This window comes from Labrus mixtus, chromosome 22 (assembly GCF_963584025.1).
Source record: "Labrus mixtus chromosome 22, fLabMix1.1, whole genome shotgun sequence".
In the NCBI taxonomy this organism is placed as follows: Eukaryota; Metazoa; Chordata; class Actinopteri; order Labriformes; family Labridae; genus Labrus; species Labrus mixtus.
Window position 1 is genome coordinate 4,335,583 of NC_083633.1, and position 26,850 is coordinate 4,362,432.

Here is a 26,850-nt window from a genome sequence, read left to right on the forward strand (position 1 = left end):
ACATCAGTACATGCTGTCCGATGGAGAAATGCAACATAGTGTTAATTTTTTATTCTTCTCTTCTCAATCAAGGGCCAAACAGTCCTAAATTCCACGGTAATCCCCCACACTTTGTGTTCACACTTCATCCCAGTGTCTTTCTACACTATTATCATGTAACTGCATCAAAGTTATCAACATGGGAGATGCAACTTTCACATCTCTTTGACTTACCATCAGTCAGATTTCTTTTTACGCTTTCTAACTTTAAACTTACCTTTGTTCTCTCTCACCCAACCAGCAAATCAGAAAGCTGCGTCGGGAGCTGGACGCGTCTCAGGAGAAGGTGGCGACCCTGACGTCTCAGCTGTCTGCCAACGTGAGTTTGTTTTCTTCAGAAAGCAGTCAAAACAGCGAGCTCATTTGCATGATAACCTGCCGCCAGAGCTTTTTATGGAAAGTGTTGCCTATCGCTGCTCTGGAAGGAATATAAATCTTTAAGACGCCCACTAAATCCTTATTCCGTGTTTGAACCCACAGTGTGTGTGTGTTTTTGCTTGTTTGATTTTGTTGGTGTGTTTTTTTTTTTTTTTGCTTTTCCTTAGATGGGATGTTTTCTTGTGTATGCTTGTGTGTCTGCGGCACAGCGAGGATTGTCTTTTTGCTTTTGTCTCGGCTGGGGGGGGGGAGAACTGGAGCCGCTCCCAGGTTCAACCAAGCAGGAAGAATCAAATAGAGACAGACGGGCGCAGACAGAGAACAGGGAGATGAGGATAAGTGAATCTAGACTTCAGTGCATCATGCGTGGGTGCAACTGAGAGAGATACAGAGACCTCCAACCCCCAGATGGAGCTTCCTCTGAGCTGAGATGCAGATAGATCGACAATCTCCAGAGTGGGACTAGGCTCAGCACCCCCACCCACAATACCAAGCGCCTGATCAAGGAGTCATACGACCCTTTGCCTTGGTCTGATGCTTTGATCATAAAGTTATGCAGAGCTGAAACTGAAGGCTAAACCCCAGGAAAACTTGAAGATGAGGGAAGAGTTGTGCAGGGACAGTCAAACAACCTTTGGTTTATTTTGGTCGTGACAATCTGATCACAGGTCTTTGATCTTGTGGTGTGGAGTTTGAAAACCTGCTCCACATCTCCACTTTAGGCTAGCAGCTAAAGGCTACATCAGCCATCACCAACATAAACCAACAAATTAAGCTGCAGGCAGGATAATGAAGCTGCATTGTTTTTTAGACTATTCATTATTATTATTATTGCGTACTTTCTGGCTGCCTTTAAATCATATCTGATGATCAACATGGATATCTGTTTGGTCTTAGTCTTCTGTTCTATACTATTCCAGTACATGTCTGTGTAAGCTCAGTGCGGAATATGTTGACCTTTGCAAAAAAAGGGAAGTGTTCATAACTACAGTAAATTAGAATAAGACCTTTGTCCTTACATTTTTCTGGATCTGAGTGTCTTCTGCAGCGAACTAGACCAGATGGTTTCAGATAAAAGTCAGGGCTGTTATCAACCTGAAGCCAGTGAGGAAATGATGCTGCAGTTATTGTAGCCTTATATAAGAGATATAAGATTTAACCCAAGGTACTATATGTGTAAACACCAAGAAGATCGTCGGCCGTTGGTCCTGGTTGGACCGTGGATGAATGATCGTTGCCATAGTTTTTGCGGTGTGTCCGGCTCCGTCGCTACTCGTCTGCCATTTTTTTTTTGCAGATTCAACTTGTTGAATGGCCAAGACAAGAGGCGACGTGAGGCAATGCCACAGGCAGCCTTTGTTGCCACTATTTCTTTGCTGTCTGCTTGGTGTGTCAGGGCCTTAAGACTCAAGTGTGTCTCATTTTCAGTTGTTGATATTGACCGGACGTTAGCACCGGGTCATTTGGTACATAAAACAGCAAAGGAAAGTTGACCAGTGTCACGCCTGACTGTGCTCAGCCTTATGCAAACGTTTACACAACATATGTGCTTTACAGCTCCCTCTCTAATGTTCCAGGCTTGGGTTGAAAAAAAAAAAACCTCTCTCTGGCTGTGTTGTACTGGAGCTGCTTCACACTGTATGTACATGACAGCATGGTGGGTTGCTCATGCTATAAGCTCATCTTATCCTCCCAGTGGGGAATGAAAAATGTACTCACATGTTCTCCACCCACGCTTCAAAGGCAGACACTCTCTGTGACACTGTTGAATCATTGATGGTCCTGAAGCCATGCAGAAATACATACATTTCAACGTACAAGTGTTCGGCTTAACGGTTACGGTGAAGATTCTTTAAAAGCAAACATACTTACTGATACTCTGTCTTTAAACACACAGGCAGGCTGTGATGTGCAAATGGCATTTTCAAAATGTCACCGCTCGGAAAGAGACATCGGGATTCCTTAATGTAGCATTACGTAACTCTAATTCCCTTGCCATTTATTCTTTGATACCCTTATGCAATGGAGAGTAAACTAAAAGGCTTTTTCTGATTTTGTTTTGACTTTAACTTTGTGCACTTTGAACTGATTTTGAAAAGGGCTTTTTTTAGTTTTCCTGACCCTACAGAGGAACACAGTCCTTAAAGTTTAACCATGAAAACAGTTTTCTTGAAGTCATAACGATGTAAAAATGATTGGCTCATGTATTTTCATTTCATTAAACCCTCAGAGGTATGTGTTCAGTGACTGAGGTTTTCCCATCCTGATATCTCACATTTGCTTTGCCACTGCATGAATAATTAACTGGAGTAACAGGGGCGGCTGTGGCTCAGTTGGTAGAGTCATCGTCTCTCAACCGGAAGGTTGGGGGCTCAATCCCCAGCTCCTGCAGCAACATGTCTGATGAGTCCTTGGGCAAGACCCTTAACACTGAATTGCTCCCACTGCTTCGTCAGCGGTGTATGAATGGATTAGTTACTTCTAATGGTCACTTTACATAGCAACCATCAGTGTGTGAATGTGTAGGTGTGACCTGCGTTGTAAAAGCGTTACATACCCTGGTCATTAGAAAAAGACTCTCAAACTTAAAACATTTTCTCCTGCAATGTCTTATTAGATACAATCCATGACCCCAATTTAAAAAAAGTTGTGTTTATTTTTAACTGGATTGCAAGTTAAGTATTAAATGACATTTTTCCCTATAATTCTGTGGAAATGGAGCTGAATGAGTGAAACCAACATCCTGTCAAAGGCATAAAGAAAAACAAATGCAGCTATTAATCCACTCAGTATTTCTGTCTAAGCCTGTGAAGCGGATACGTTCTCCCATCTGGACAGACATTAAATCGGGGGTGAGGAGTTCAAACAGGCACCCCTCTTCCCCTCTCTCAATCTCCTTCCTCTTTCTACTCACCCTTCACTGTGTCACCCATGACCTTGTCTCGTCTCGCTGTCTGCTCAGCTCTCCCTACCCCTCCCTGCTCTTCTCTTTGTTCTTATTATCCCTCATATCGTCTGTTCTCTGGAATAGCCTTCAGGAGCTGTGATTGTGCCACGTCCAGTTAGCTGGTTTGGCCCACTTTCAAGTTGAACCAAAAGACCCCAGGATTAAAATGACGGGGCTGAAAAACAGGGGGGGTTCAGGGGGTAAGCGGGGCTCTTTGGGCTGAGCCCCAGAAGCAGTACAGATGAGTCAGCCTTGGGACGAGTTTGGACCCTGATCAGCACCTCCCACTGGGATGACAGGTGGGCAGTGGGGGCCTGAGTCTGAGCTCACAGGTGGAATTGGAAAGAGATGTAGCGTTGGAGGGATGAGATGGAACAGTTGGCATTTTCAAAAGGTCAAGACCTTTGCTGATTCAGTCAGGGACACAGAGTGGAGGAGGCAGCTCAGAGGGCTTCTGTTTGTGATTTTGTTTCTAGATTTATAAGATACTAAAAGTTCTTCTAAGGAGAGAAACAGAGCTGTTCAGGGGATTGTTTGCGTGTTCTGGAATAAATGCTGTTAAATTCAGTAGAAGGAAGTCCTCAAAAGTTTTTGTTTATGTGTGTGTGTGTGTGTTAAGCAGAGATTTTCTGATGTGTCTGGGCAGGCTGCCCACCTCTCTCTGCGACACACCAGGCCTGACAGGTGTCTCAGGGTCTCTCTCGCTAAGGATGAGAGGATGAGCTGGCAGCACACACGCGCAAACTACACACAGATTTTTTTACAGTTTTTTTTTTGCACAAGGACACACAACCGTGAACATAAGGCCTCACCAGACATCCAGACATAAACATACATTGAGAAAACACATGCACAAAGAAGAGCTAGATACACATCCAGACACCCAGGGTTCAGCAGAGCAGATGGCGTAACGTTGCAGAGCATTCTCCATCCTTCAGCGTGTCGCCTCTGTGTCTTCAGGTGACACATGAAGGCATGGAGGGTTTTGCTGATGCTATGTGACATCTGTGTCTTTCTCTAAGGACTTCTCTTTGTTGACTCAGTCCAGGAAAAAAATTATGGTTAATTCACACTTCACGTTAAAAAAAAAAAAGCAACAGTGAAGTCATCAAAACACTCTCAATTCAATTCTCTGGTCAAACAAACACGCTTAGCGGGCACTCGTCCTTGAATTCTGAGAGTGACTCAAAGTTGGATACCCCATGAGCAGCTCTTTGTAGCACACTGGGAACCTCTTCAGGAGGTCACAGTTTCAGCTGTCAGACAGGCAAACAAACTCTCCACATCCAGTCTTGTTTGGCTCCTCAGTCGTCTTTGTGCCTAAGCGACAAAATCACTTTAAAGCTATCGACACAAACCAGCAGACCAACTCATTAATTCTGTGTGTGGGCGTTTTCTTCAAAAGAGAGGGATTTTATTTCCAAACTTTTTAATGTGGATATAGTTTTATGCAAAGGGACGTTATAAGATGTGTTCATTTCACTCAGTACATTTTATTTAAATTAATCTTTCGAGATATTTGGTTTAATATCTTACAAAGTTTTTCATTTAAAATGTTCTTTCATTATAGTTTTCAGTAAAAGTAATGTTACTGTGACTGAAGCTGAAGCCTGTATTCATGCCTCTCTCTCTCCCTCCCCCTCTCTCTCTCTCTGTGTGTCTGCAGTCTCACCTGGTGGCCGCCTTCGAGAAGAGTCTGAGTAACATGACCTGCCGCCTGCAGAGCCTCACCATGACCGCCGAACAAAAGGTACAAGAGCTTAGTCTTGAATTTGAAATGTACTGTGCATGAACTCCGAGACCAAAAAAAGGATTACAGCGAGGATAGAAATGATTAGAAACAGGCAAAGAGTTGACAGTGAAATAGTGCTGTTGGAAGTAACATAGTGGAGAGTGCCTGTTAGGATTAATGGTTGTTTTTTTTTATCTTTAAAGTTCAGTTCCTGGTTCATGGGAAAGCTTTTCATTTCACAGAAGTTTCAGTTGTTGCCTTGATGTTTCTTGAACTTTACTTCTAACATATACCAACTTTTTTTACTTTACATGGAGGTCAAGGCGTCAGCATATGTCATGAATTTAAAGGCCAAAAACAGTTTAAAACCAATTTTCTCACCAGAATAAACGCCTCTTAATAAATGTAGAATATGGACTGTTTTTTCTCCGCTGTCTTACAAATCCATTTCTTATCAACATGGAGGTATTGGAAACGCCTTAAAGCCATTGATACAGGGATCACACAGCAGCAGCAATGTGTTAAAAGATCTATCCCTACCACATCATATCATGAATGCTTCCCTCTGTTATACACATACACACGTAGAGAATACTGACGAGCCTTGGCAGCTTTTTAATCCCCCATAAATTAAAGCAGGCCGGGATCTAATGGGATGTCTTTGTTCAACAAGGCTGTCCCAACTTTTAATTAAAGCAGAAACCCTATCTGCAGCCCTCAGTGGGGTTTTGGGCAAAGCAGCATAGGAAACTCCTCCCTATCTGATCGTGTTGGTTCAACAGAGCTGAGCTTTTTTTTTTTAAATTCTGAGCAGGTGGTGCTGGGGTTGGGGCAAATCCACAGGGAGAGTTGAATATACCCCTCCCCTTTTTTTGGCTGTCATTTCCTCCCACCAAAAAGCCATGCCAATGCCAAATCTAAGATTTGTTTCTAGTGACTAAGCTCATTTTTGAGTCCAACACATTTGGCCCTGAACAAGAACAGTTTTTTGGTGCGTCATAGTTAGTTTCATAACGATCTTTTCTCTCTCACTGCAGGAGTCTGAGTTGGTAGAGTTGCGGGAGACGATAGAGACGCTGAAGACCCAGAACACAGACGCACAAACAGCCATCCAGGTGGCGCTCAATGGCCCGGACCACCTCCACAAAGGTAATGAAGACACCAGCAGTGGGATGTGGGACTCAAACTGTCTTATCATGCACCACTGTTTCATGATTGGATGTTTTTTTTTTTTTTTGCCTGATTGGACCCTAAGGGAATTAATCCCCCCATTCTTGATGTGCTTGAGTTTCATTGGTCGGTTTTATGAATCCCTCGATTAGTCAAAGAAACAGCCTCAATCAGACGTGTAATCAGTTTTGTGATATGACCTTTTCCAGTATTCCACCTCCTTCGTAATGAAGCCTGGCTAAATACCTGAACACTAAATTTCATTCGAACACACACATTTAGTTAAAGTGTCCATGAAATCGTCAAGGCAACAATAAAGCCATTTAATGCATCATTGTGTGGCATTCTGACATTGTTGCACAGGTGTCAAACTTTCTTTAAAAAGACACACAGGATATAGTTCATGCACACATTTTTATCATCAGCCCCACTGTTCACTGTTCACTCTCCTACAGCTGCATGAGAGCGCTGTAAAGTCACTGTTAATGAAAACATGTCTTACTTCTACTCATCATTGACAGTGTTTAATTAAATTGTAATCTGTTGATTGCAACTTTACACTTTATTTATAGCAACCAATTTGCACATAATGCAATGTTTATTATGAGGTGTGCTGCTGCCCTCTAGGCCGGGTCGCCCTCCTGAAAGACATCTTGTTCTCAATGGGTTAATTACCTAGTTAAATATAAAGGTCAAATAAAACGTTGTCAAGGTAATCTCAGGAAATAATCATGTCTCAGTGGTTGGTAATAACAATGATCATTAACATCTGCGTTTAAAAATAATTAACCAAAGTTTCAGCAATGAGTTAAAACATTGCAGCTATCATTTTTGGTTGACTTCTTTATCGAGCTGTCGGCGTTAGCTCGTTAACCGCATTGTGATTAAGGTCCAAATTGAACGCGTTCATATTTGGTTGACACATTACTTACACACTTTTTTGTCCCTTTCATCACACCGTAGTAAAGTAGGGTCTTCCTGCAGCCACAGTGATGAAAATGACCGACCCAGCTGCACCTTTGATTGGCTCATTTCATTTATAAAAACTCCCAGACCGGATCAGTTGACGAGTCAAAAGAAATATCCACTTTGTGACATCAAACGTTTAACTTTTTTACCCTTCACTTTGGGTATTCTAAACTATTTTATGATCTGTAGCAAATAGTTGTTACCTTCTGTCTACCAGAAGTTCCTTAGTTCCTTTCAAAATAAAAGCAGGTTTTTTTTTTATCCAAACAGCAAGTAAATAACTTTAGCTTAAATGCCAAAAAAGAAAGCCTAACCAAACCTGTTTTGAAATGCAAAATAATCTAAATTTAAATATGTGATTAACACTGGGTTGATCACTGTCAACATTTTGTTTATCAGTGACTAATTGCATGATCTTGTTTTTAAAACCCCTTTTCATGTATTTTTAGGTTTCACAAAGTAGTTACTGAACAAGTGTTGACACGTTTTACATCAGTTTTAATCTTTAAGATGTGATACAGTTAGTATCCGGGACTCCAACTTAACAAAAACTGACCAAGACGCAATCTCCTGTATTGAAAAAATGAAGCCAAAGCAGAATTTAAAAAAGAACACTGCAGTTCCAGGAGTGTCCACTAGAGGCTGGATCCAAAGCATAAGAATCCCCATCAGGCCCCAGAATTAAAATGGCCACTTTTACAGCAGAAATAAACAGTTCAGGGGTGAATATGTTTTATAACTGATCAATTTTGATGATATTTAGGCTCTAAATTAATGTGAATTAGGGCTGTGACCATTGACAGATGGTTGTAGCTTTTCACCAGGAGTCTTAAAGTCTCCCTCTTTGCATGTTGCTAGATTGATCAAGAGTTAAATTGAGATTGCATTTCCAATATGGCAACGATCCTCCTCAGGTTTAAAAGGTCTCTTCAGAAAACCAAGGGGTGAGGTCAGGGACACAAGATCCATGGTTTATTTGTTGGATTTTTTTTTTTTACTTTAATGAGAAAATGGCACCAGCCAGAACATTTTGGTACAGGGACCAACATTTTCGGTGCACTGAACTTTTGCACATGAAACTCACAAAGGTTTATCTGTCATTTCTAGACCTACGGATTAGACGGCAACACTCTTCAGAAAGTATGTCCAGTATCAACAGCGCTGCCAGTCACTCCAGTATGGGCAGTCTGGGAAAGGATGCTGAAGACAAGAAGAAGAAGAAGAAGAGCTGGGTAGGTGGAGAGTGTTCAGCAAAGGCTGCAAAGAAAGTCTGAAACTGAACTAAACAAAATCAACTTCTCACCGGTGCAATACACCAGAGAACGTAAACACACACAGATCCAACGAATAAAACAATGACTCAAATGTTCAAAAAAATTTCTCTGTTTTTTAGTGAATCTTCAGGTTATACAACTTGGTCTCAAACATCTCCATTCAGTTGCAGCAGGCATCAAAAGCTTTATATTTTTAAATTTACTTTTGAAGTCAATGTTAAAGAGGTGGATTTGTTACTGAAAGATCGTAATTCAAAACCATATGAATTATTCAGTGGCATTTAAGCTACTCTAAATATTCTCTATATGCCTGCATTAAGAGATTAAATGTCTCTGTTAGCATGAAGCCATATTTATGAATCTGTGATATAAAGCTTTGTGGTGCTGTTGCACCGACTGAAAGGGCTACACATTCAGCGTAATACCTCAAATGTAAAGCAGATTTTAGATATATCTGCACACCTTGATCTCAAGGGGGCTGGTTTTGGTCTGAGCTACTCTTTAGTTATCTAAAACTGTAATGAAAATACGAAATGAAAATACTTTTTGAAGTGTTAAGATTTGTATTCCCACTCTTTGTCCCTTTTTGATCCCTTGTGAAATTGGTGTAAAAGTGTGTGTTAGTCATTTAAAAACTGTCCCAGCTTGTGATCAAGTCACTTCTACCCTTTAACAGTGCAGGGTTTTTTTTGGTGTTTGGGTACATTTGAGGTTGATTTCGTAGGGCATCCTGTTCACCATCTATTCACTCCATCATATCCTTGTTGCCAGGTTACAGTGCTGTAGATGGTGTCAGCTTGAGAGGCTGAGGTATCATCCACAGTGAGAGCTAACAGAGGGTCGTGCAGAGGAGTCTACCACCCTGCAATTAATGTTCGCAATGTACTTTGAGTTTCATACACGACAGCATGCAAATTAAGTTGGAAAGAAGCAAAGTGGGCCCTGACGCCACACAGACTGAAGTTGGACTTGAAAAACTGGGTTAGAGGTGAGAGAAGTGAAGTGCTGATTGTGTCTCTGCATCGAGAGGAAAAGTCCGGGGAGAAGAGGAACACTTTTGCTTCTCTTAACAGCTGCTGCCAATAGTCCTGAGAGGGCGCTTAATCACTGCAAAATCCATCTTTATCTTCTGTCTCTTTTCGGTTTAAACAAAAAGAGCCCACATTTTCTTTCTGCAATACCAAACGGATATATTCCCCTTTTATACTGAGGGCAACGTCTAGAAATGCCAACAAATCAAGACAAAAAAAAAGCTAAATGGTTTAAAAACATTCTCTTTCTGCTCGTCTCTCTGTTCCTCTCCGTTCTGTGTGTTTCACTCCGCAGTAGCAGCTCAGGCGTCCCTGGCTTGTAGAGCTCTTATTTGCTGCAGCCCCCTGAGTCAGGCGCATGACATATTAGAAGTTCCATCTCAGCCAAAGTGCAGCAGAGCCACTTTCAGGCTCTGCTGCAATGCAAAAAAAAAAAAAACGCCCGCCCTTGGAAAGAAATGCATGCATACAGCCCAAAAGTTCACCACTGAGGATGACACCTAAGCCTGCTATGCTAAGTGAGACACCAAAAATATTCCAGTCAGGCTCATGGATGCAAATCAACCCCTTATTTAGGCACTAATTAATTATTCATTTGCATAAATTCTGCCTTGGTACACACACACATACACACACACACACACACACACACACACACACACACATGGGTGGAGACACGGATAGAGTTCAGCTAAGGTAACTGACGATGTGAAGAGTGAGCAGAGAAAGCAGATCATGCTAACTGAGTGGCACCATGAGAGACTGTATAATGAAAAGGTAGAGTGGTCCTTTAATAAGGGAAGGGACTTTGTGCCAGCAGGCTTCTGATCTGCTGAAGAAGCCTTGAGCTGTTGTTGATGTCAGACTTCTCACCTCTGTGTGGAAGGTAGCCAGATGTCACTAATGAAACTTTTCCTCAACTCATCATGATTTAAAAAAAACCCAAAAGACAGAAAACCTCAGGCTTGTTCTCTGGACAGACAGCTTATAAGAAGTGTGAAGCCCAGAGGTCTGAAAAGGTAGATCCAATGTCAAAGTGCCTTTATGCTGCACTCTCTTTAATGGCCAGCAGGGGGAGACTTCACTGGCTGAATAAAGAAGCAGGAAGTAGATAAGAAAACGACCCTGCTGTTAAAATGAAATGTAAACATTTTCCTAATGAGTTTAGAGTATTCTTCAATTCAGTACGGTGTTGTTTTTGATTATCTTGGTCCCTTTTAGAGTAGAATCAAAAGTAGAGTATGCTTCAGAGGGTAGCTACCTATGCTGACATATGAGGAAGCGTACACCTGGATAGAGTCCTAAGAACACATCCAGCCAACCTCTTATCCAAACATGGCCACTTCTGTTTCCATAAAAGCTCATCTGGTTACATCCAGAATCCCAAAGGATGAGTTCAAAGCAAATGATTTCATACAGTCTCTTGTTCTCCCTTAAAGTCTTTATATGTGATTTTTCACTCTTAATTATAATATAAATCAAGTATATCCTCTGAAAATAACTCTGAGTCATGACTGTCTACAATGGGTGTAACACCCGAGTCCCACTGTCTGTGATGTTTTCAGAGTTTTCAGAGTCCTATCTTCAGTTTGTTTACATCGCCGGGACGGCCGGCTGACTCCTCCCCTCGTGTATAAAAGTTGTTTAATTGAGGGACTAGAGAAAAGAAGAATAACATACTGTACTCACTGATTAACTGTGTTTCTAGATCACGCTCATTTCAGGTAAATTTACATGCAGTGTGAAGATACGAGCATAATAAAGATCACTAGCATTAGCATGCTAACACAACAATGCAGCGCGAGTTGTTTTGGTTTCATGCTGGTGCTCAAGGGCGACATCTATTGGATCAAAAAATCACATATAAAGCCTTTAAGCCACATTTTTTCAATGACAGAGAGGGAATTGTGAAATATGTCCATTGTATAGGAAAACATGCAACATGACCTGTAGCTGCTTTAATGAGGAAGGAACACCAAAATCAGATTGACACACATTGTAGTGTAAAACATGTCCTCAGGAAAAAAAAAACAGGTAAAATGTCAAATTGATTTATGCAGCATGATGGTGAATTTTAGCCACAAATTATTCACTTCTGAGTCATGCCTGCAAGCATTTTGGAAGCACTTATCAGGTTTTAAAAAATTGTGTAAGCCCATGCCTGCTTGTATTGGGTATCAAAAATCTAGACTCAGACATGATTATAAATAACGGGATGGTAATAGATGCTTAGAATCGTAATCCTCTAGTCTTCATTATCATCAGTGGAACAGGGACAAAAAGCTAATTTGCTATCACATACGCTAGCAGCATTGAGTTTTAATGAAGCAGAGGGTGTGTCACAGGTGTGTGAGGTGTTCAGGGGTGTGTTTTTGTGACTTAACGGTGGGTGTGTTCTGCGTCTTCAGGTGGCTGATTCCATCCCCGCTCAGGTCAGTGGTTCCCAGTGTGTCTTCTTCTGTGTGTGTGTGTGTGTGTGTGTGCTGTGGTGATTATTCCTCCATCCTCCCTTTCTTTGTCCTGTTTCTAAATCTTTGCTCCTTCCTCTTCTCTCAGAGAACCTTCCTTATTCTCCTTTTCTGGAAACGTCAGCATGGATACAGCAACCCTCCCTTCCAGTTCCCCCCCTGTTTGTCCCTCCTTCTTTCCTTCCTCCTTGTTCATTTTGATTGCTTGTGCAGCCCCTAATTTTCAGGTTCATTAAAAAGCCTTGTCCCCTCGTCTCCTTCATTTCCGTCTCTACTTATGGCTTGCTTTTGCCCCCCTTTTTTTTTAAATCTAAACCAGACAGTGACTATTGCTTGGAAACAGCACGGAGTGACTTCCTGATCTGGCAGGATGTGATGTCACCAGAACTTATCTTTCAGGAGCATGAAATAGGGTCCGGTGGATGGCGTCATTGACGTCGTTCTCTCTATGTATTTGTGTTTTTTTTGTGTGTCTTGCAGTTACGCAGCTCCTTCAAGCAGGCGTTCAGCAAGAAGAAAACCAAATCCCAGTCAGCCCATGATGAAATGGACGAAATGACCGACTCGCTTCCGTCCTCTCCCAAACTGCAGCACGACAACCGGCAAGGCAGCCTGGCCACTCTGCACTCCTCACCCTCCACCACAGAGTGAGTGTTTACATCTGCTCTCACACATACATGTACACACAGGTTCACCTCTCCCCCTCTTGTGATTACGTTCAAATTTAAAAACCTGAACTGTTTATTCTTTCTTCTTTTTGTCTAAATTATTTTCACTGTTATTTTCTGTTTTGTTTCCTGTTCATCTTCACCTAACTCTTTTTTTTTTAAAAAAACGCTTTTCCATCCTCTCCTCTCATCCCTTTTCTGTAACGTCTCTCCACCTGCTGTTCAAGTAGCAAGTGCTTTTGCGATAACAAGTCCTCTCCCATTTGGACGCCAAAGAAAAAGCAAAATGGTCACGTTGTCTACAAGCACAGATCTCGGTAAAAAAAAAGAAAAAAAAAAGGCAACGTGTGGCATGCTCCAAAGGAGTGTGTGTGTATTTGCAGTGGGGTGTCTTGGTGTGATTTTTTTCTCTGCATCGTCATAAACTCTCATAAACTCTGCATGTCAGAGGTAATGATGTTCTGTGGTTTACAAACTGCTCGAGTACCTCTGCACCTCTGGATTTATGGTTTTTGAAAAGTAGCACTTGGCGGAGGAAAGGAGAAGAGGGTTACTCGCAGCAGAGTGTTTATGTCACTACAAAAGGAACATTTGGACAACAAGCATGCAGGTATACTGTTCACATCCAATACACCCTGTTAAGAGGGATGACGAGGATCTTTTATAGGCGGAGCATGTGGATGTGTCAGTGTTTTCAGGTAACTGCTCGAGTGTGACAGATTCTTACCAATCACTCGATATTTGCATAGCGCCAATTCATAACAAATGCTATCTCAAGACACTTCACACAAGAGCCGGTAAAAGACGGTACTCATTGTTATATTATCTACAAAGACCCAACAATAATCCACCAGGAGCAAAGCAACATCTAGCAACGTTAGCTAAATATCATTGCAAATAACCGTAGTGATTGTACAAGATGTCTGCCTGTTTATTAAGAAAATAACTGAATCATGATGGAGGGACTTTACCAAAGCACCCACTTTATATTTAATTTAATTTAATTTCAAACCTTTATTTATTCTCGAAAAGACACTGAGGTTTCCCTCGTTTCCAATGCTGTCGAGATTACAAGCACAGTAAGACAAGCAAAAACACATCAAACACTCAGAATCTGTGACAAAAACCACTGAGATCATTTAAAACAGTTACAATTTGAATATTTAAGCTTCATTCAATCTGTGATCTGTTGCGACTAGGGATGCACCAATGTATCGGTTCAACATCGGTATCGGCCGATATGAGCCCTGTTGACGGAAATCGGCAAAATAATCTTGCATGAACCGATGTCGTAAGCCGTGTTTTTTTGTTGTGCCAAATCAATTTAATGATGACATCTAGAACACCTGACCACTGATACAGAGAGGAGGTTTTATATTGGATAGATGAAGTCTCCTGCTGAACAAACTCTGACTTGTTTTCACATCAAACATGAGAGAAACTGTCGGCATCGTGGGAGACTTACAACAAAAGAAGTTATCAAACATTTGTATTGGAATCTGCAATCGGTTCAATTGTAATTTCCAATCGGTGCATCCCAATCGGTGCATCTCTTGTTGAGACTAATACGGAATTATTTGTGACTTGCTGATACGGTGTGAGTTTTTGAGTTGGAATGGAAATAAATCTGCGACGTGTGAAGCTGACAGTGCTGAGAGAAGTGTTTAAAACTATGGAGTCAGACACCGTGACATCATCTCTCAATAAACCAAAGTATTGTTGTGTACACTTTATGTTCTGTAATGAAGTTTTAACATCAGTGGCAACACCAGTATGTATGTGATTCAACCATATTGCCCCATTAATATCGACAAGGTGACAATATGCAAAGCTCTTCTTTAAGCCCCCCCACTACAGAGGGCCTGCAATATAACTACAACTTATAGAGTACAGATATTCATCTTGTTAGGAACATGTTCAGATCCACCAGTTGAAAAGATCTTTGCTTCATGTTAATGGGAGGACTGGTTGTCCATAGTGCCCCAGTTCCTCATGTTCCTCCTTTATGTACCCGCCTGTGCTGTTTTAAACACTGACTCCAGCTTTCCTTCAAACTGCAGCTCTCTTGTTCCCTTAAAGTGACTAGTTTTCTCTCCAGACTCTGCGTATGTGTGTGTGTGTGTGTGTGTTTGGTATAACCCTTGAGGTGACCCCTCCTCCTCCTCCCCCTCCCTGTTTTTTAACCCTGATCGTAGGCTTTGTGAATGCACGGAGGCCGAGGCTGAAATCGTCCTGCAGCTGAAGAACGAGCTGAGGGAGAAGGAGCTCAAGCTGACGGACATCCGGCTAGAGGCGCTAAGCTCCGCCCACCACCTGGACCAGATCCGAGAGGCCATGAACCGCATGCAGGTGAGACTAGGGCTGTTTGCAAAAGCGTGACTAATTCAGTGTTTGGTCCGTTGACATAGCTTCATCAAACCACACAGACGATGCATCTCATTGAGAAACTAATACTTTAATCCGTCTGTCCAATTTATTTGAGAGTGTTTTCTCCCTCAAAGGCATCAAAGCATGACAGTTAGGAAATTACCAACGCGGTCAGTCTCACAGGGCACCAGCAGAAACTAGCTGATCTTACACACATACACAAACACACATTTATGCTATGTCTATTGTAGGTTACAGGTTGGGCAACAAATCAGGCTTTCATTATAAACGGACGATCGAGAAACCTTACAGCCCCTTTTCCACTTCTCTCAGAGCTCGTGTAGAAGCGAATGTTGCCAGTCAGGACATGAATGTACTCGTTGTATGAATAGTTCAAAATTGTATTGGAATACCAGAGTGATTCAAGAGTTATGAAAGAAGGTCGATACAACTCCCACGTCTGTCAGGTCAAAATGTAGCTTGAGCTGGTCACCTTGGTTTAGCTTTAGCTTAGCATAGCCCAAGGTAACAACTGGAAACAGAGAGTATCTGGTTTTATCAGGTAAGAAATGAAAATCCCAGTCTACTGAGACATCTTAAGTTCACCCACAGCACATACAGTATCTATTCCATAACATACCTATGAGTACAATCTGAGTAGCTCTACATGGATTTTTGAAATCAACACTGTGTGTGAATAGAAACATTTAAGGCCATAACATATTATAGTCCATTACTACTGATTCTAATTTTAAAGCAAAACTCAAAACCTATCTGTTCTCGAAAGCATATGAATAGTTATGTTTTTGTATGTGTGTGTGTATGTTTGATCACTTTTGTGGTAACTGATGTTTGCTTTGTCGTGTGTATGAATTATTAATGACTGTGGAAACACTTTCTTTCTTTTGTATGCTGTGTTTTGATTTTGTTTTTAACCTCAGTGTAAAGCACATTGAGCTTATCTGTAATGAAATGTGCTATATAAATACATTTGCTATTGCTGTATTATAGCACATAATGCTCTGAGCTGTCTTTGTTTCATCTGAAACTTTCAGCTATTTAATGACTTGTCATTGACTTGATCTTTGAGGTCAGGTGATCTCTCTACAGAAAGTGGAATGAATCTTTTAAGATGATGAAGTTTAACAGAAATTCAAAGTGTTTTCATTCACTTGATACATTTATATGTTCATTTTAAAATATATTGCAACGAGACGCCACCCATGGGTTCAGAGTCTAATGTTCAGAGGTGCTGTGTCATTTCCTTTTCTTAAAAGGAGGACACGTTCAAAGACATCACCATAGATGTCTCCCTTAAGTCGATCTTTGTAGACGTGGATTGCCTTTTCTGTAGATGTTAAAAGTCTCCCCTCAGATCCTGGATTGTGTAAGGCTCCTTATCTGAGACTTACCCTTCAGTACAAAGAGCGCCTTGAAGATCAAACAGCTGCTAACAGCCTGAAATCCCAATAATACTGATTCCGTATAACAACAGTGACTGCAGGGAAATGACCGTCTGCTGTTTGAGCGTCACCAGAGTCTTTGACTGCGTTTTCCATTTTTTAACTCCTTTTGTCGTTCACAGAATGAGATCGAGGCGCTGAAAGCAGAAAACGATCGTCTTAAGTCCAGCGGGAACGCCACGCCGACGGCCACGCCTGTGAAGACGGCCCGGCCGCCCTCAGAGACCTCCAGCACGTCCTCCTCCTCCTCGCGCCAGTCCCTCGGGCTGTCGCTCAATAACCTCAACATCACAGACACCATCATGTCAGGTCAGTTCAGTGTTAGCAGTCTGGACTGCGGAGTGAGAGCGGCAAGAACGAGAGTGGTGAAAGACTGAAAATAAACAAGCATGTGTTTGACAAGAGCAAAAAATAAAACATGTCAGTAAGCTTCTACTGGTCATGTAGGACTGAGTCTCCAAGAGGAAATCCACAGAAACATGGCTCTCTGTGTTTCTAAAGAAGGACGAGTTGGTTTTGTTTTCCTCTTATCTTAACTTATGGGTGAATTTAGCTAATAAACCTTTCAGAAAGGCGTTGTAAGCGTTATGTTCTTATGTCTAGTTAAACCACAGGACACACACCTTATGGTCTGCAGGAGCTCCCAGAGCAGAAGTTATTTTTTATTCTGTGGCATCAAGTTGGATAAGCTCTCTGTACATGCCTCAGAAAAAATTGTGAGAGAATTGTGTTTGCAGAGAGAAATGATCTGGAGGAGCCGCATGTCATGATGAAACAGCTTCTCTCTCTCTCTCTCTCTCTCTCTCTCTCTCTCTCTACTGCGAGGGCTCACAACACAGCTGGAGCACACACACACACACACACACACACACACACACACACACACACACACACACACACACACACACACACACGAACACGCTGAATATCCCTCTTGGCCTGCTCTGCTGAGAAGTGAAAGAGTTTGGTCCCTCTCACTTGTCCTGTAATTAACATCGAAGGCGCAGCTCTCCCGGAGGACTCGGGCCCTCGTTAATTGATGGAGGGATGAGCTGAGAGCGGTGGTGGCGCGTGGGAAGACGAGTGGGCTAACGGGCTGTTATCACCCCAACACAGAGCCGTCAGCTAAGGGAAGCACAGCCGAGTACAAAATATCTGGCCCTCCCTCTTCTAAACAGAGTGTGGGACTTACAGAGTGAAGAGAGACTCATGATGAAAGTTGTTGGTCGTTTGTTTTGTTGTCGTCAAATGTGAACGGTAAAAGGAAACAAAGAATTCAAACTTGCTCGAAGTAGAAAACTGTGAGTGTGAGTGTCTATTTTGTGCATATTGGTACGTTTTGTTCTTTTGTGCCCCATGTTTGTACGAGTCGCTAAACATAACTGTTGGAGCCCAAATGTGCAAATTGGAGATTTGCATGTAATTCTGCCTTTAAACACTGGGTGGAGTCTTGGTTTGTGCTGAGCTATGACTGCAGGTGATTGGCACAAGGTGTGGTTATTGGACATTGCTAATTATGTATTCAGATTAGTTGAGTAAAATTGTGGCTTACGATAAATGGATCGACGGATCCAAACCAAAGTTAGGCGTTGGACATTGTTTTTTGTTGCTTTGACCTGAACAAAGGTCTAAGCCAGTTCCCCAGTTCATGCCTCAGTTTATTTAAATAGGTCCTGCACTGACAGTTCAACATATTTTAAATATTTATTTTATTATTAACAAAGCGGTAAAACAGAGAAATTGTCCAGCAGAAACTCAACATCTGTTTTGGAATACAAATAAACTTACTGCTGCTGAATGTTGTGAGTCAACCAAAGCTCCTTTCCATCCTGCTGCTCTGTTCTCTCTAAGAGATGGAGACTGGAGTTCTCATTCTGTTGGACATCGCCTGGGTCCTTCACACCACTGCTAAAGGTTAACCCTTTTAGTGGGGGGGGGGTTCAATCCTTCAGCTTGAATGTACATTCTCACTGCTCCTTGGGCTTTGTGTATGGCAGCATCACGTTGCTGTTGAAGAGAAAGGATTTATTTTACATAATTAAAATACATTTAAAATCATCGTTGTTAGACTAGCAGTTCAACGATGCTCGCTGCCTTCAATGCGACATATTGCACAGCCTGACTTCATATTTTGTCTCGTCTTAAATAGTGCAAAAGGGAGTTTTTTTTTAACAGGAATGTTCTAGAAAATTAACTTTGTACAGTGAACTGCTGACAGGAACAAAAAAACAACAAGAGGGAGGGAAAAAATCCAACGCTGTCCATGAAACAAAATCATAATTAACAAGGCAGAAAAAACAACAACAACAGGAAGTGGAATAAACAGAAACCTCGATATTTAGATTGCCACAGACAACACAATAAATCTTCTCCAAGAGAAAATGCTGTTTACTCTTACTGTACCGACTTACCCAACCATGGAGAGACAGCCAGACAGATTAAGCCAATAGCTTGTGAATGAAATAGAGCAATAAGCAATCAAGCCACTTTTTAAAATAAAGTTTAAAGAGAGAAACAAACACTTTGCTCCCTGTTCATTGGATGTGTAAATGGGCAACTCTTTTCCATCAATTTGACCAACTTGTGTCAACTTTCTATCAACTTCCCAAGATGCCTAAAACAAATCTCTTTTTCAGCTGTGAAATTAAGCAAAATGAAAAAAATGAAAAGAATGTGTGACGTTTTGATCCAGTCGATGTCGCCCTTGAGCACCAGCATGAAACCAAAACAAACTGTTGTTTGGAGACACCTCCTCTATTCTGAAGCCTCCGCTCTCCTCCAGAGACACACCTCCAACCCCTCTCCACTCGTGTTCAAACAAAGGAGTTATCAATGAGAATGCACCATAATTAAAAAACCATTAAGAGCAAGCGGCGGGCTAAATTGTCCTTTGCTCGAGCTGCAATTGCCTGTGGTCAGCATTGTTGTGTTGGCATGCTAATGTTAGCACACCTTTGTTAACTTGTGGCTTCATTTTGCACATAAATAGACACAGAATGATCGAGATCTAAAGACACTTACATGACATCCAAATAAACAGTGAGTATGTTCTTCTTTTCTCTGGTCCTTGACTAAAACAGCTTTAAACGCAAGGCCGTCTCATCCATTTAAACATGATGTAAACACAGCTCCAACAACAACACAGCTGGAGGGACTCGAGCTTCTCACTCATTGTAGACAGTCATGACTCAGAGACACATTATTTATGCTTTAAGTGTCGCTCATTCTTCCTTTAAGTTCTCTTGCACCTGAGAGTCAAATTTAAGGAATTTGTTGCCGTTTGATCGTCCATAAAAGTCAAATCTGGACCTCAACAAACAAAGACTCCGGTTTGCCTTCAGGTCTGTGAAATGTGTGAGATGGCTGCTTTATCTTGTCAGGTGATAGTGTTGTCTGATAAGAGTCTTCTCCCTTGTAAGATTAACAGCAATCATAATCATCTTTTAATAAGGCAGTTTTTTCTTACCACTGTAACTTTTGCTGCTTTGCTCAAAGTGCTCATGATGGATAGGCCGGATCTTTGTAACATAGCAATGAGTAAGGTCTTTTACCTGCTCTTTGTAAAGTGTCTCAAGATAACACTTGTTATGAGTTGATGCTATTCAAATAAAAAATTGATTGATTGATTGATTGATTAATAAGCCATTCCTTTAAAAGTGTCTTTTCTTCTGTTCACTGTGTTGATTGTTGCTGTCACACATCTTCTGACACATGAAAGTTAATTTCACAACAAATACCTCAATGAACCTCGTGGTGAATGTTTTTTTTTCATCCTGACTGATTTCTCAAATATTATTTGTCTCTGTACTTTTTGGATTCTACTTTAATTTCCTGACACGCAGCCAGTCTTACATTATTAATTCCATGCACTCCCCGTTCATTGCTCGGTGTGAAAACATTGATTAAACACAAAAGTCATTATCACATGAAAGAAAGCCATTACCTATCGTTCACTTTGGAGTCTGTTTGTCCGTTTCCAGCTGTAATTTGCCAGCAGGCAGAGAGAGAGCGAGAGAGAGAGAGAGAGAGAGAGAGAGAGAGAGAGAGAGTTTGTTTACGATGATTCATGGCTCTGGAAGATTATAGTTGGTTGTGTTTCCTCACAGAAGGTTTTTGTTTTCAGACATTCTGCTGGACGACGGCTACGAGGGAAATCTACGCAAGGAGGGCCGGAGTGTGCGAATAGTGGTCGCCATCAGCAGAGGGCCGAAGACCACCAAGGTCAGTGAATGATGAAGACTTTCACGTTCATTCATCTTTTACCTCCAATGGCATTTATTCCAAATCGTATTTGTTCTCCGACCACTCTTTAGGGTAAACATAGTCAGGAGTACCTGATTGGCTCGATCGGTGTGAGTGGGAAAACAAAGTGGGATGTCCTGGATGGAGTAATCCGACGCCTCTTCAAGGTAAACAGGCCGTGTTCATAAGGTCACATATGAGCTCTTCTCTTCTCTCACAGATACTTTGACTTGGTGAAACTCCCTCATGTCCAAATAAACAATGAAGATCGTTCCATTCATTTCGATTTATAAAATAAGCCAAGCAGATGTTGATAAAAAAAATGTTATTTCCAAACTGTTTCATTTGCTGTTTAGATCTTTGGCTTGATGCCACATTGCCATGCTTTGGCTTCTTCTAAGAAAACAACCCCGTCATTAATCTGCAATCTAACACGTTGGACTTAATCGCACCAACTGTGGCTCAGTAAGAAGTGGAAATTTAACTTGTGGGTGTTGATAAGTACTGGGCGCTGTCCGTGGTGCTGAAGCAGCAGATGGATTTGTTAAAACTCTTTTCTCTCTCAGTCCCCTACATTCTGTCAGTCTCAACATGAGTCCATAATATTCTCTGAACAAAATGCTTTAAATGCTCAAATCTATATTACTCAAGCCTGTATACAGGACACAAAAGGTACACCTTCAAGTGACATGTAGCAGCGTGTAGCAGCGAGAGGATTATAGAGACACTCTGCTGACTGGAACATTCATGTAATATTCCTACCATCAAGCTCCTGAAAATACATGTTATGTAAGATATCTACTGAATGAAATGATAAATATACCTTGCTATATCATCAGACATTAAGGAAACATGCTATGTTGAAGTGCTGGCTTCTCTGTCAACATTACAGCAGCCAGTATGTCCTCCTTCTAAGTTTCAATTCTGGTGTGGAATAGTCTATTTTTGTTTTGACCAGAGAAGAAGCCAGTTTTAAGGCTCCCCCACACGGCCGCAATGGATTGTTGCAGCGATGGAAGCGGGCAAGAGAAGTGGTTCAGATAGAAGTGATTGTACCCGACCTAAAAAGCCTCTGCATGTTTCTAATAAGCTCCACGAGCAGAAACGTGCTCAAACCAGGATCAATATTGGAGATGCTTTTGAAAAATGGAGAAAGGTTAGAACACAGAAATGTTTACAGACCCATGCAGAGCTGGATAAACACTGAAGCTTCAGAGTCCACCACATGGTGACCTGTGTGAGCAACAACTCTAGAGAGGAGGCGAGGGGAGACAGCTCTCTGCAATGTTTAGAATTTGGACTGCAGTACCCATTTTAAACACCAGGTGTCAATTACATATTGCTCCTTCAAATGATGAAACAACATTTTTTTTTACATTGTCTGCAAGATTCATCTTTTGTTTACAATCTTTTATTCTGCACTCACTGTATTTTAAATCACAGAAACACATTTATTATGAACTCAGGCCGAATAACAGATTATTCACAATATCACCCACTAGTTTGGGTTTGATGTGTAAAAGTTGTTGCTTTTACACATCAAATTGATTGTGCCAAACTTATTATTTAACTCTCACAGTTTTTTTTATAGCACAACTAGAATCACAGTTTATATTTAAGCACCAGTTGTGCGGTTCTTCATTCTCACTCTCTGCCTGCAGGAGTATGTGTTTCGTGTGGACCCTCTGACCAGCCTTGGCCTCAGCTCAGACAGCATCGTCTGCTACAGGATGGGCGAGGTGGTTCGCTCCCACACTTCTGAAGTGCCTGAGCTGCTTCCCTGCGGCTACCTGGTGGGCGACAACAATGTCATCAAGGTCAACCTCAAAGGTACGGCAGCAGGGGAACAGGGAGTTTCTATATCAGGAAACATGCTCGTGTAGAAAGTGTCAAGGAAAGGAAAAGGTTTTGTGACTTCAAAATGTATATTCTTCAGATGAATTTCAGGTACAATCATTTTCTTCTCTTTCTTCTGTCAATCCAAATAATTCCCTTCTTCATTCCTGTCTCTTCCCAGGTGTGAAGGAAAACAGCATCGACAGTCTGGTGTTCGACACGTTGATCCCCAAACCCATAATCCAGCGGTACCTCAACCTGTTGATGGAGCATCGACGAATCATCCTCTCAGGACCCAGCGGCACGGGCAAATCCTTCCTCGCTGCCAAGCTGGCCGAGTACATCATCTCTCAGGTGGGGCAGGAGGTGACGGAGCACAACGTGGCCAGCTTCAACGTGGACCAGAACTCCAGCAAGGTAGGAGAGGAAATGCAAATATGAGTGTACTGATCTCCAGTGCATTTTAGAAAACCATGTAAAAAATGTTGGGGGGTGGGGGGGGGGGTCTTTGGTACCACGTCTATCCTAAGCTGCCGTTTGCAGTCAAAAAACTGCCACCACAGGTGCCACCCCAAAAATATTGCCTTGCCAGAGATGGGCCTTGAAATCCACTAATCAGGCTGTGTTGCAACAGGCAGCTCACAGTGTTCAGTGGGCGGATGTTTGTTTGCAATACTTTAAATACTTTAAATACTTTAAATAGTGACTTCAGACATACATATTGTTTTGAGTCGTTGAGAATTAAGCTAAGAAGATGTTTATGTTGCCATGGTCCTGTGTTACTTAAAAGTCGATTAGTGCAGACAGAAGGGGACAATAGAGCACACAAACTTCAGGCCACGCCTGCACAAGTCAGTAGGGCCACCCCAGTTTTAAAAACTCTGGACACACCCCTGAGATTGATGATCACCTGAAGCTCCTTAGTCCGTCATCCACCAGGGAAGAGTTCAAAGATCATGATATAACACAACAGATGTACCTCACACCCAGCACATTGAAAAGTGAGTTTCATCATCTATCACCATCCCATCCTGTGTGGATGACAAGTCACTGCACATCACTGTTGAACAAACTGGTCTCTCTTCAATGTTTTTCTACTGCTATGGTCACTGTGTGTTCTGACAAATTGTGCCTTGCATTTGACCAGTTTGCTCTACAAACCTGACACTTTCTTCTGATGGTTTTTGATCATCTTTAATCCTGAGAAATAAATGTACCAGCAGCTTAAATGACTTAAATGTTAATCCCCTCTACACTTTGTTTTAAGCTCAAATATATAATGAGAGTTTAATATGAATAAAAATGGCAAAACTGTAAAACCCTCATGTTAAGCACCTTTATGTTCTGTTTACTGCATCTATAACTGCTTTCTCCTCCAGGACCTGCGTCAGTACCTGTCCACACTGGCAGAACAGTGTAACTCTGAGGAGACGGACACAGAGCTCCCCACTGTGGTCATCCTGGACAACCTGCACCACATCGGTTCTCTCAGTGACATATTCAACGGCTTCTTGAACTGCAAATACCACAAATGGTGAGTCAGAAATGCACCATTCAAAAATAAAACATCTGAAGGTAACTCTTTTTTTTTACAGTGTATCTTAAATCTTAAATGTGTGTTGGTAAGAATCTGGCAAAATGATTTTTATCATATTGCAATACAGGCAGGGGCTACATTTCACTATATTATGGAAAGGACCACATATTGCAAATTCGGGTTGGTTGTCGGTTCATACTGATGACACCAACATTTGCATAAAATTTAATTTAAAAAAATATCTTATCCAATCAGAGCAGAGGGAACTGTTTATACACAGTTTCTTTTAAAGCCCACTTCATAACACATGTTTAATGCATGGTGCAAGAAAGCACGAGTCACTCAAGCCCTTCCAGAGAGGGGGCGTGGTCAGACATAGAAACAGCCTGTTCTGATCAGGGCTGAAATAGAGGGGTTTATAGACATGATCAAATACAGGATCAGAGTGGATTTAGAACAAGAAACTTCACACACATGTTTTGAGGAGATCTAAGATTTATTGAAACTGGTTTAAAAGGAGCATAATATGGGACCTTTAATAAATGCACCCTTGTGCGTCTTCACAGCAATTCACAATCCGTCTCTGTTTATTTATAGTAGCTGCGTGGAAATAACAGTGAATAACTCATTTTCTTTGTGTCCGTCCAGCCCTTATGTTATTGGGACCATGAACCAGGGAGTGTCTTCCTCTCCCAACCTCGAGCTCCACCACAACTTCAGGTTTGTGTGCCGTTGATTCAACATTTTGTTGTGATGTGCACAGATGTTACTGTTTACAACAAGTGATGACTTGTGATTCTGTTGACTCTCATGGTCTCACCTGTCAGATAGTGTGTTTGATTTCACTTCTCTGCCAACGTGTTATTTCTCCTTAAATTGAACGCTTGTATCTGGAGGGAGGGCTGTAATTACATCTCTCGGATAATTAGTCTCGTTCAATGAAAATAAATAGACTATAGTGCAGAATCGTTTCTGCTTGGCATGTTTGACTGGATGATCATTTGGTAAATATTGACTCGTAATGAAAAGCTCATCACAGCCAGATGCTAATTAAAAAGAAATCTATTATAGAGAGTAAGCGTAAAAACCTTTCTTCTTAAAAACAGTGTAATCATCTTTATGTTGAGGTTATTGATCTGATTTTTTTGCTTTAATATCGAGCTGAAGTAACAACTCACCATCGATTATCTGTCCCGCTGTAGGTGGGTTCTGTGCACCAACCACACCGAGCCGGTCAAAGGCTTTCTGGGCCGTTTCCTGCGGCGGAAGCTGATAGAGACGGAGATCAATAAGAACATGCGCAGCAATGACCTGATTAAGATCATCGACTGGATCCCCAAGACCTGGCAGCACCTCAACGGCTTCCTGGAGGCTCACAGCTCCTCTGATGTCACAATAGGTCAGACTCAGACACACACACACACACACACACAGCTGCCTCTCTCTGTTTAGACTGTTACAGACGCCTGTATTGTGTCTAAATTTAGCCAACGTCTGACCTCATTAGGTTCTTAAATAATGCCTGATTGTATCAAGACTCTTATCATTTGGGGCTTTTTTGTCCCTGCAGGCCCCCGTCTCTTCCTGTCGTGTCCCATGGATGTCGAAGGCTCTCGGGTTTGGTTCACTGACCTCTGGAACTATTCGCTGGTGCCCTACCTGCTGGAGGCGGTCAGGGAGGGGCTTCAGGTACGTCATAGATGCTCTAGAATCAACCCTCAGGATTTAATCCCCAAGATGCAACAAGACTTACCAGCCAATCTAAAATTCTATCTTGAAATCAAGCATTATGTTTATGAGTCATTTGATCAAATTAGAATATGAACTAGACTCTCAACCTTGTCCCTTGAGTGTCCACTTGAGGCTGGCTGCAAAAACCAAATATTCCCCTTTAGGTCGGACATTAAAATGCCCCTTTTAACAGCAGAAATAAAAATGTTAACAGCCTGGTATAAAAACAGATCAATAGTTCATTTCTTTATTGGTACGCACCGTATAGGTGGTGATTTTTCTTTTAGTTTTGACTTCATCAAGCTGAACAGTCATTTATACATTTTGCATAATTGCAGCTGTACGGCAAAAGAGCAGCATGGGAGGATCCATCCAAGTGGGTGAACGACACGTATCCGTGGAACGCCGCAGCTCGCCAGCAAGAAGGCCAGTCGCTGCTCCAGCTCAGGCCGGAGGACGTCGGATACGAAGGCTACAGCTCATCCAAGGAGGGAGCCTCGTCCAAGCAGGTGTCTCAGAGTGACACGGAGGGAGACCCACTGGTGAGTGAATAAAATCATCCACCCATCTTTTTTTTTTTTTAATTTAAATTAACTGTCCTCGCTATGTGAACCATCTGAAACCCAAAACAGACCGTTCAGTTCAATAAATCAAACGTAGTGTAAATCTAAAAACATGACTCAAATGTGTAGTTAAGAATTCACATCAAGGATGCTTCCAAAGAAACCTGGAGGGGGGTTTAACTCTGGCTTTCTCCAGGTAAAACATTCAATAAGTAGAGTGGCTAGTAAAGTTGCTTAGTTGAACATAACCTTGGAAACACACACACACAAAGATGGACTATTGGAATAGTGTAGTGAGAGACTTAATTTACAGTTGGGGGTTATTGCAGCCCAAGAGGAATTAAAGAGCAGTCATCCAAAAATAACTTGCTTCATTTAGCGCGCGCGTGTGTGTGTGTGTGTGTGTGTGTGTGTGTGTGTGTGTGTGTGTCCAGA

At 41.8% G+C, this 26,850-nt stretch overlaps 1 protein-coding gene across 7 annotated transcripts in view; it reads left to right on the forward strand.

Annotated features, from left to right (window-relative positions):
• nav3 (neuron navigator 3) overlaps positions 1-26,850 on the forward strand; it is a 272,816-nt gene that overhangs the window by 193,976 nt on the left and 51,990 nt on the right. For 4 of the 7 annotated variants that reach the window (XM_061029865.1, XM_061029866.1, XM_061029869.1 and 1 more), the window contains 19 exons: positions 73-96; positions 281-358; positions 5,031-5,114; positions 6,134-6,245; positions 8,343-8,467; positions 11,949-11,972; positions 12,489-12,655; positions 12,907-12,993; positions 14,872-15,025; positions 16,629-16,815; positions 20,630-20,727; positions 20,820-20,915; positions 22,410-22,578; positions 22,766-23,001; positions 23,964-24,118; positions 24,770-24,841; positions 25,324-25,520; positions 25,692-25,810; positions 26,191-26,394. In XM_061029865.1, the coding sequence (XP_060885848.1) occupies positions 73-96; positions 281-358; positions 5,031-5,114; positions 6,134-6,245; positions 8,343-8,467; positions 11,949-11,972; positions 12,489-12,655; positions 12,907-12,993; positions 14,872-15,025; positions 16,629-16,815; positions 20,630-20,727; positions 20,820-20,915; positions 22,410-22,578; positions 22,766-23,001; positions 23,964-24,118; positions 24,770-24,841; positions 25,324-25,520; positions 25,692-25,810; positions 26,191-26,394 (2,388 nt within the window). The remainder of the gene's footprint in view (positions 1-72; positions 97-280; positions 359-5,030; positions 5,115-6,133; positions 6,246-8,342; positions 8,468-11,948; positions 11,973-12,488; positions 12,656-12,906; positions 12,994-14,871; positions 15,026-16,628; positions 16,816-20,629; positions 20,728-20,819; positions 20,916-22,409; positions 22,579-22,765; positions 23,002-23,963; positions 24,119-24,769; positions 24,842-25,323; positions 25,521-25,691; positions 25,811-26,190; positions 26,395-26,850) is intronic. The other 3 variants (XM_061029867.1, XM_061029870.1, XM_061029868.1) reach the window with 2 other exon arrangements.